This window comes from Hippopotamus amphibius, chromosome 3 (assembly GCF_030028045.1).
Source record: "Hippopotamus amphibius kiboko isolate mHipAmp2 chromosome 3, mHipAmp2.hap2, whole genome shotgun sequence".
In the NCBI taxonomy this organism is placed as follows: Eukaryota; Metazoa; Chordata; class Mammalia; order Artiodactyla; family Hippopotamidae; genus Hippopotamus; species Hippopotamus amphibius.
Genome location: NC_080188.1, coordinates 98,790,242 through 98,800,965, shown reverse-complemented (window position 1 = coordinate 98,800,965; position 10,724 = coordinate 98,790,242). Strand labels below are relative to the sequence as shown.

General features: G+C 54.7%; 1 protein-coding gene across 1 annotated transcript; it reads right to left on the bottom strand.

The window, feature by feature from the left end:
* Positions 1-2,110: 2,110 nt before the first annotated feature.
* Positions 2,111-4,986, bottom strand: DRD4 (dopamine receptor D4). Its single transcript, XM_057726527.1, has 4 exons — positions 4,747-4,986; positions 3,111-3,223; positions 2,433-3,037; positions 2,111-2,313 (listed from the first exon to the last, which is right to left on the bottom strand). Exons 1-4 carry the CDS (start codon positions 4,984-4,986, stop codon positions 2,111-2,113), a joined length of 1,161 nt encoding a protein of 386 aa, XP_057582510.1.
* Positions 4,987-10,724: the final 5,738 nt, after the last annotated feature.

Below are 10,724 nucleotides of genomic sequence, written 5' to 3'. Positions count from 1 at the left end.
GTCAGTGCTTCTGACAGCATCTCCTACCAGACACAGCCGCGAGGGACAGGCCAGGGTCTGGCTTCTGTGGGCGTGTAGTGTGGATAGCCACATGGCCGCTGCCAGACCTCTGAGCTGACACCGTGGTGACCCTTGGTGTCAGTGGGCCTGGCCGTGTGTGCTGGGACCCTCGAGGCACCCGCTGGGGTCCTCGGGTCAGCCAGGCTCTGTACATCAGAACCTGTTTCCCTCGTGCCCACCTTGTCCCCCCATGCCCATTTTGTCCCCGTGACCACCTTGTCCCTCCCTCTGCCCACCTTGTACCCCCTGTGCCTACCTCATCCCCTCTTCTGCCCTCCTTGTCCCTGTGCCCACCTTGTCCTCCCCTGTGCCTACCTTGTCCCCCTCTTGGGGGACACAGGAGTCTGCCCACAGGGCCAATGGGGACAGCACAGGGACACCAGCAGATACCAGCCCATCTGCAGCCCCGCCCCTGAGAGAAGTGCACTTACTGGCCTGGCCTGTTGAGCACAGTCAACCCTGTCCCCAGTACAGGAGATGAGAAGGGCACATGGATGGGGATGTGGCCTCGCCCCATACAGACCCCTGGGTGGGGTGGGCATGGCTGGCAGGCAGGCATGCTGCTCGTTGAGACCCTCTTGGCAGCAGCAGAAGCCAGCTCTGACCACCAGAAGTGACCACAGAAAGCCCCCCAAGCACATGTGGGGGCACATCAGAGATGGGCGGCAGGGCACAGGCGTGGCACGTGGACCTGAGGGACGTGGAGCCAGGCGGCAGGGCCCCTTGCTCTGACCCTGACCCTGCCGTCAGCCTGGTGAGTCTCTTCAAGTCTGAGGCTCCCAGGAGGTGCCACCAGCCCAGCTCTGCTGCAGCCGTCCTCATGCTTCACAGGTGAGAAGGTGCTGGAAGCTGAAGCAGCCACCGGAGCCAGGGTCCTGCCCCGGGGCCCCTCCCCCACCCCCATTTTGTGTGGGTCCCTGTGTGGTGCAGAGATACCGCACCCTGTATGGGCCCCCAGTCCATCAATTCTTGGTTCCCTAAGGGCAAGTCTCTCCCAGGGTGATAGGGGCAGGCTGGGGGCGGTCAGGGGGGCTTCTAGGAGGAGGCAGCAGCCGAGACTCTGAGCAGGAAAGGGTGCTCACCCAGAAAGGGACAGTGGCCCCTCTCTCCACGGAACCAGTTAGCATTCTGAGGTTGGGCCTGATGCCGTGGCCCTCACAGCCCACAGTTTCTCACATTCAGAGGAGAACTTGGCACCCGGCAGTGGCTGGCTTGGTCACAGCGTCCCTGACAGGAGGGCTCAGCCACAGCACTGGGAGCAGCAGGGGACTGGGAGGGCCCAGGTAGAGTCCAAGTGGGGCTGGAGTCCTGGGCTGGGGTCATGCTGTGGGCGGGGGAGGGGCAGCCCCTCCCCTCCCTGCTCTCGCCCTGGGCCCAGCCATGTGGGCAGAGAATGGCTGAGCGCCTTGAGGGCCTGTGCTGGCCCTGCCTGGAGGGAGGCTGCCCCCGGGAGCCCACGCAGCACCCAGCCCCACTCCTCCGGGAGTTGGGCATCTATTGTCAGGTCAGGAGCTGGCAGGGCGCTGTGCTCTGACCTTGAGGCAGCTGCCACAGTGGTGGCAGGGGCAGCTCAGCTGCATTTTGCAGGGACAGTGGATGGGGCCACCAGGATGAGGGGAGGAGTCTGCCGGCCTGGGAACAGCTGTCGGGTGGGGGTGGGTTGCAGCTGACTGGGTGTGGAGAGGAGGGAACCTGTTAGGGGAGGGTGTGAGCCCAGGGCAGCCTTCCAGGCAATGGCTGCCCCTGTTTCTGAGGCCTCTCCTCAGGCAGAGCTGAATGCACCTCCCTGCAGCCTCCCTGCCCACCCCAGGGGCAGAGCCAGGACCTGGCTTTGTGAGGGTCTGTTCTCTGGGCTTCCTCCGAAGGAAGGAAGGAAGGAAGGAAGGGGTTACCTGGCGGGATGAGGGTCAGTGGGGGCCTGGGCTCCTCCTCCGTGCCCCCTCCCCAGCCTCCAAGAGCCTTCCCAGTGGGTGTCGGGATCTGTTTAATTACTCCTCCAAAACCCAGGAGAGGCCGGGTCCCGACAGGGATTGTGGTGCCGTCGGTCTGCTCAGCAGCAGAAGCGCAGAGCTTTGCGGAAGACAGTGCGGAACTCGGCGTTGAAGATGGTGTAGATGACTGGGTTGAGTGCGCTGTTCACGTAGCCCAGCCAGGTGACTGCGCTCACCAGCCGCGGGGGCACGGCGCACGTGGGACACAGCGCCCGTGTGATGTGCACAACAAAGAAGGGTGTCCAGCACAGCAGGAAGGCCCCTGGGGGCAGGGTTGGGGCTGCTGTGAGCAGATCCCCGCCAAGCCCTCCGCCTTGGGCGCCACCTCCCATCCTGGGCGCTGCCGTCTTCCCCTCCTCCCGCCCGCGGGCCGCTACCCACCGACCACCACAGGCAGGACCCTCATAGCTTTGCGCTCCCGGCCCGTGATCTTGGCACGTCTCCTCCTGCGGGTGTGCAGCGGGTGTTCGGCCGGCATGGTGTTTGGGGGCGCGACGGCATCAGGGACTGGGGTGGCGTTGGGAGCCGGGATGCCGTCTGGGGCCGGGAGGGCGTCCTGGGGCACAGCGGCGTCTGGGGCTGGGATGGAATCAAGGGCCAGGGTGGTGTCGGGGGCCAGTGCGGCGTTGGGGGCCGGGATGCCGTCCGGGTGTGGCGGGCCGGGGCCGCTGGGGCGGCGGGGCGCTCGCCCATGCAACTTTGCGCGGCGGGTGGCCTCCCAGCGCCGCAGGCCCCGGAACGTGGCCCAGTAGAGCAGCAGCATGAGCGGGCAGGGCAGGAAGAAGGAGCACACGGACGAGTAGACAATGTAGTCGCGGTCCTCCAGGCGGCACACGGCAGGATCGCGGCCGCGCGCGTCGTTGAGGCCACACAGCACTGGTGCCGCCACCGCCGCCGACAGCAGCCACGTGGCGCCGATGAGCAGCAGCTGCCGGCCCCCGCGGCTCTGGCGGTTGTAGTGCAGGGGCACGGCCACGGCCACGAACCTGCGGGGAGCGCGGTGAGGGCAGCGGGGGCGGGGCGGCCGGACAAGGGAGGGGGCCGGCGGGGGCGGCCTACCTGTCCACGCTGATGGCACACAGGTTGAAGATGGAGGCCGTGCACAGCATGACGTCCATGGCCATGAGCGCGTCGCAGAGGCCGGGGCTCAGCAGCCACACACCACCCTGGACCTGGGCACAGGGAGGGGCCCGGGAGCAACAATAGACACAGGGCGCTAAGGCTTCCCCCGCTGCGCGCGGGCGCTGTCTTTCTGACCCCCACTGTTGCGGGAGCGGGGGCGCAGGGGGCTGAATATCAGAGGGGAAGGGAGGGGAGTGAGCAGCGGACAGCTGGGCAGTCCTGCCCACCCCTCAACCTGGGCGCCAAGAGACACCCCCTTTCCTTTCTTTTAGAACTGAGAAAGGGGGTGGGCGGGGCGCAGAATCCTGGGGGCGTAGTCACCTGAGGACTGTGACAGCTGATGCTGTGGGGCTCAGGGTACCCGGGGGCCGCTCTCTGCACCATTGCAGACCCTGCTGCCCTCGAGTGTGAGCCCAGCACCCCTATTTCCCCCCCAGCAGATGGCTAAGAGTTGGCCTGTCTGCTGAAACTCTCACTCTCTGGGCCTCTGGACGGGTCTTTTTGCTCCTGTCACCTCACCCGTACAGTGAGGGTGATAATGGCACCTACATCATTGTTACAAAGTCACTGGGCCCGGAGCTCCCCCAAGGGCAAAGGAGCAGCCAGCCGCCCCCTCCTAAATCCCCTCCTGCTGATTTGGGACGATTAGGAGCTTAAGAGCTGTCACCGTGACATCTGTCTGCGGCTTGGGGGAGTGGCAGGTCATGCTTGTCCTTGTCCTGCTAGCCTCTGCCCCAGCCCTGCCCAGACTCACTGTGTCCACCTTAGAAAAACAAGCCTCCCCTCCCCCACAGCCCAGGACTCCTTGCCCCCAACTCAGCCCTTAGCAGATTTTCTCTGCCCAAACTGCAAGTGGACATGGCTGGTGCCAAGGGGGGACCACCCATGGGCCAGACATGATCTGGGGTACTGCCCAGGTTCTCTCAGGGGCTCCAGACCCCACGCCTGCCCCTTCCCTTGGTCCCGCTGTCAGGCCCTGGTGTCTGGGTGTCCCTCTGTGCTCACTGCCCTGCGGCCCCTAGCAGCTGAGCGGCCCCTACTGCAGGAGGCGAGTCTGTGCATGAGTGAGGGTCTCCTGCCCTGGGGCGTGCTGGTTCTCACAGCTGTGGTCCTGCATGGTTGTGGTGTGGCCTCGTGCAGTGACGAGTGTGTGTCTGTGCCTCGGGGGAGCCGGCGTGGGGGTGAGCCTGAATCTGCCTGTCCAGCTGGCTTCCCTGGGGGAGTGGAACCCAGCTGAGGGGGCTGGACTGCCAAAGTCGCCTGTTTCTGGGGTCTCTGCATGAAGGACGGAGGCATTTTTTGGGTAACAGACACCAAGACAGAGAAGGAGAAGAGGAGAGAGAGACAGAAGGAGGGCGGACAGACAGCAAAGCTGGCAGATGGACAGCAAGGTGGGGGAGGGGGGCGAGGCTCGGAGGGGCCGGCGGCTCCGGTCGTCCTGGGACCAGGCGCGGCGCCCAGCTCGTGGCTTCCGAGAAGCCAAGCGGCAGGGTCCCGCGGGGTCCCCTGTGTGGCCCGGGACAGGGGGCCCGGAGCTGGTGGGTCTGCGCTTGCGGGCGCGCCGCGGGCTCACCTCGGAGTAGACGAAGAGAGGCAGCACGAGCAGGGCGAGCAGCAGGTCGGCGGCCGCCAGGCTCACGATGAAGTAGTTGGTGGGCGTCTGCAACGCGCGCTCGGCCGCCACGCTCACGCACACGAGCGAGTTCCCCGCGAGCACCGCGCCGATAAGCAGCACGCCCCCCGCCAGTGCCGCCGCCGCCCCGGGGCCCCCCGCCAGCAGCGCGCCCGCGTCCGCGGCGCTGCGGTTCCCCATGGCGCATGGTCCGGCGCGCCCTGGAGGGCGCTCAGCACCGCGGACAGTGTCCAGGGCGCCCGCCGGAGCCCCGCCCCGCGGGCACGCCCAGCCTGGCCTTAGTTCCGCTCCGCCGGCCGCCTCGGCGGACCCCGGGACGCTCTCAATTGCACCCGGTCTTTGCCCATCTCGGACTTCTGCGCTCCGGGAGATGGGCAGGTGCCCAACTCCGGAAACGCAACGGCCCAACCCGATCCTGGTGAAGCGAAGTGATTGGCACGGGCGGCCCAGCATCGGGTTGGGGGGGTGACGCGCGGGTCTGTGCCCCGAGAAACCCACGGGGCTGGAAGGTCGGCCCGACCATCCTTCGAGACTCACGGGCACCCACGCCAGCGCCGTCCTGCCCGGCCCCAGAGACCTCCCGCGTCCCTACATGGACCCAAACTGGGTGTCTCCTCCCCAGGGACGTTTCTGGTCTGGAGAGCGTCGAGGGGTACGTGGAGCCACTTCTCACTCCATCCAGGTTCACGCATCGTGGGGAGGACATCGTTTTCAGGTGCCGAGCCCAGCCTCCCCTTCAGGCCCCCTCGTGATCTGCAGTGTCCACTCCTGCTCACCCTTCCACCCTCTACAGCCTACCCGACCCAGCCTCTCGGGCCGCTTCATGTCTCCCCACAATGATTGCAGACCCCAACCCGGGGCCCTGAACTCCCCCACCCCCCACCCCGAAGCAACCTCTCCACCAGTCTGGACCACACTCTGTCCCTCTCCACCCACATGCACTGCCTGAGCCTCCATCCTCCACCACCGCCCTCTCCCGGCAGCTGAGTGGTCAACCCCAGTCCCAGCTCCATCACCTCTGAGCCTGTGACCCTGAGCAAGCTGTGGGCCCCTCTGAGCCTGGAAAATGAGCTCACCCCACAGAGCCTGAAAGGCAGTAACAGGAGGAAAGGCCATGATAAGCCCACAGGGAGCGTAGCCAGTGCCAGAGTTCTGCACCTTCTTCCGACATGTTTTACCTGAGTCACATCCTTCTCCACAGAGAAGATGAAAGCCCCAAATGAGAACCCTCTCAACCTGTAACCCCCACTTCACAAACTCACTAGATCCCGGCCTCCCTGGAGGGCTGGGAGTGGTTTTCCTTCCCAAGGCTGAGCCTGGGTCCCTGTGTACCCGTCACCCTCCATCTGCCAACACAGGACTATAGGAGCTTGGGGGGCTCTGGGTACAGGGTCCCAGACCCATGGAGGTAAGATTGCATTGTACCCATGGGACACAGAGTTGGCAGAAATGGCTGTGCAAGACAGGTCAGCTGAGACCGTCCTCTCTCAGATGATAGATGTGCACAGAAAGAACGTACAAGGAAAATGTACAGTGAGAATTTTCATCATGGACTTACTGTGACTCGGAGCCCAGTCACTAACAGGGCCAAGAGGTGGGTGATGCACCTGCATCACTCGCTGCAACCATATAATGCACATCCTGGACCCTCATTTGCATCTGTGTCTGCCTCCACCCGGGGTGGGCCAGAAAACTCAGAGTGGGCCCGAAGAACAGAGGTAATGCCAGGAATCACGGGTCCTGATTTCAAAGACATCGGGGACACAGGCTAGCGGTGCGTGTATTAAAGAGAAAACAAGGACTCTGAAGGGACAGATGCCATGACAATACTCAGATGGGGCAACATCACACGGGATCTGAAGAAGGAAGTGTGGTGTAGGTGGGCATCCAGGTCCGAGCTGCATTTGGCACCTCAATCCTGCTCATGTGGATGGGTAAGGGAGAGGCAGGATTCCTCCCTTCCTCACCTTGAGCAAGACAACGCACAAGGCTAGTGATTAGGACAAGAAGTTTCTTTTCTCACAAAAGTCCAAGGCAGGGGCACTCTGTGATCCTGGGTTGGGTGCCAAGTGGTGAGTCCAGCCTAGCCTCTGATCTGCTTTGAGTCTCTCTCCTGGTCCTCAGACATCTGCCACCATTAAGAGTGAAAAGGTAGTCCTGCCTGGGAAAGGATGTAATATAGATGCAATATAGATCTTTGATGAAGGATGAAGATCCAGAATATATAAAGAGCTCTGCCAAATCAACAAGGAAAGAAAGAATCCCATTTTAGCAAAGGTAATAGTTGTGAATAGGCATATTACAAAAGAGGGTATCCTAACGGTTAATAAGCAAGTAAGCACAAGAGAAAGTGATCAGCCCGTCCTTAGCCATCAGGGACATGACAATAAAAATCACAACAAGGGACATCCCTGGTGGTCCAGTTGTTGGGGCTCTGCGCTTCCACTGCAGAGGGCAGGTTCCATCCCCAGGCATGGCATGGGGAGCCTTCCCCCAAAATCACAGTGACATGTCATGGCACACTAAAATGGGGAGAACGTGTCAGATATGTAATCTGAAAGTATTTCCTCCCAGACTGTAGCTTGTTTCTTCATTCTCCTAACAGTGTATTTACGTTAATTTTTCTTATGTGTAAGGTATGAGCTGAGGTGATCGATTGGTTGATTGATTGATTGATTGATTTTTCTTGCCTGTGGATGGCCAGTTATCGCAGCACCACTTGTTGAAAAGACTGTTTTCTCTCCACGGAATTGCCTTTGAACTTTTGTCCAAAAGCACTTGATCATATTTGTGTGGAGCTAGTTCAGTTCCATTATCCACATGTCTTTCAACAATAGTAGAGTCTTGATTACTGTGGCTTTATAGGAAGTCATGACATCAGGTTGTGTGGGTTCTCTAAATCTGTTCTTTCACAAAATTGTTTTGACTATTCTAGTTCCTTTGTATGTATGAATTTTATATATCTACAAAAAGTATATCACAAAAAGGTGCTGCTGTTTTGTCTATGTCTACAAAAAAGTCCTGCTGGGAATTTGACTGGGGGGAAATTGACATCTTGACGATATTGAGTCTTCCAATTCATGAATATAGTATATCTCTCCATTTATTTGGAAATTCTTTGATTTCTTTCATCAATATTTTGTAGTTTTCAGCATATAAATCCTTCACATATTTTATAGGATTTATACTTAAGTATTTCATGTTTTCTGGTACGATTGTAAGTGGCATTTTTAAAATTTTTATTTTATTTGTTTATTTATTTATTAGCTGTGTTGGATCTTCATTGCTGTACATGGGCTTTCTCTGGTTGCAGCGAGTTGGGGGCTACTCTTCATTGTGATGTGCAGGCTCCTCACTGAGGTGGCTTCTCTTATTGCAGAGCATGGGTTCTAGGCTCTCAGGCTTCAGTAGTTGCAGCACATGGGCTCAATAGTTGCGGAGCACAGGCTTAGTTGCTTCACGGCATGTGTGATCTTCCCAGACCAGGGGTCGAACCCGTGTCCCCTGCATTGGCAGGTGGATTCTTATCCACTGTACCACCAGGGAAGTCCTATAAATGGCATTTAAAAAAATTGTGGTTTCCAGTTGTTCATTGCTGATGTGCAGAAACAGAGTTTTGTATATTGACCTTGCATCTTTTGATGTTGCTAAACTCTATTAGTTCAAGGATTTTTTGTTAGTTTGTTTTCTTCAGGATTTTTACATAGATAATGATCTTGTTCATGAATAGAGATAATTTTATTTCTTCTTTTCTTATCTGGATGGCTTTTCTTTCCTCCTTCCTTCCTTTCACTATAGTTGATTTACAATATTGTGTTATTTTCAGGTGTACAGCAAAGTGATATACATATAATCATAGATTTAAATGTAAAACATAAAACTATAAAAAATTTGGAAGAAAAGATGGCAGAAAATCTTTGCAACCAAGGATTAGGCAAAGTGTTTTTATTTTTTATTATTTTTTATTTTTTAAAATTACAATCCCAACTTGCAATTGGACTTTTAAAAAAAATTTATTTATCTAATTATTTCGGTTGTGCCAGGTCTTAGTTGCAGCAGATGGGCTCCTTAGTTGTGGCATGCAAACTCTCAACTGCAGCATGCATGTAGGATCTAGTTCCCTGACCAGGGATTGAACCTGTGTCCCCTGCACTGGAAGGCAGATTCTTAACCACAGCACCACCATGAAAGTCCCAGGCAAAGAGTTTTTAGACATGACACCAAAAGCATGATCTACAAATGAAAAAAGAGATAAACTGGACTTCATTAAAATTAAAAACTTTCAGTCACAGAATGGAGGAAAATACCAACAAATTGCATTTCTAGCAAATGACTTGCATACAAAATACGTAAAGAACTCTTAAAACTCAACAGTAATGATACCACAGGAAATAAAACTCCAGATAAGTATCCCTATAAATATATATACAAAACTCTTCAACAAAATATGATCAAACCAAATCCAGTAGCACTTTTTAAAGGATTATACTCAATGCCCAAATGGGGATTTATCCCAGGAATGCAAGAGTGATTCAGCAGACAAAACTCAAGCAATGTAATACTTCACATTAGTAGAATAGAGGAATACATTTAATCATCTCAACTGATGCAGAAAAATGCATTTGATGAAATCCAACACACTTTCATGATAAAAAGACTCAATAAACTAGGAATAGAAAGAAGTTTCCTTTTTTGTTTGTTTTTTTTTGTTGTTTTTAATTTTTTATTTTTTACAATAAACTGCAGATATTTAGAGTGTACAATTTGGTATCCCAGTCTCCCAATTCATTCCCCCCCAACCCTCCCCACTTTCCCCACTTGGTGTCCATATGTTTGTTTTCTACATCTGTGTCTCTATTTCTGCCTTGAAGCCAGTTGATTTGTACCATTTTTCTATACCCCACATATATGTGTTAATATATGATATTTGTTTTTCTCTTTCTGACTCACTTCACTTTGTATGATAGTCTCTAGGTCCATCCATGTCTCTAAAAATGTCCCAGTTTCATTGCTTTTTACAGCTGAGTAATATTCCATTGTATGTATGTACCACATCTTCTTTATCCATTCATCTGTTAATGGACATTTAGGTTGCTTCCATGTCCTGGCTATTGTAAATAGTGCTGCAATGAACATTGGAGTGCATGTGTCTTTTTGAATTATGGTGTTCTCTGGGTATATGCTCAGCAGTGGGATTGCTGGGTCATATGGTAGTTCTATTTTTAGTTTTGCAAGGAACCTCCATACTGTTCTCCATAGTGGCTGCATCAATTTACATTCCCACCAGCAGTGCAAGAGCGTTCAACACACTTTCATGATAAAAAGACTCAATAAACTAGGAATAGAAAGAAATTTCCTCAACACGATTAAGGCCATATATGAAAAACACACCACTAATGTCCCATACAATGATGAAAAACTGAAACCTTTCCCTCAAGATCAGGAAAAAGACAAGGATGTCCACCGTTGTTACTTCTATTCAACATGTCCCGGAAGTTCTAGTCAGAGCAATTAGGCAAGAAAAAGAAATAAAGGTATCCAAAATTGGAAAGAAAAAAGTAAAACAATTTCTATTTGCAGATAGCATGATCTTATGTAAAGGAAATACTAGAAAAAAAACCAAACAAAACAAAACAAAGCCCCAAACCTGTTAGAGTTAATAAATTCAGCAAAATTTCAGGATATAAGATTGACATATAAGAATCAGTTATATTTCTATACATTAACAATGAACAGGGCTTCCTAGGTGGTGCAGTGGTTAAGAATCCACCTACCAATGCAGGGGACATGGGTTCAATCCCTCCTCCGGGAAGATCCCACATGCCACGGAGCAACTAAGCCCATGTGCCACAACTATTGAGCCTGCTCTTTAGAGCCCATGAGCCACAACTATTGAGCCCATGTGCTGCAACTACTGA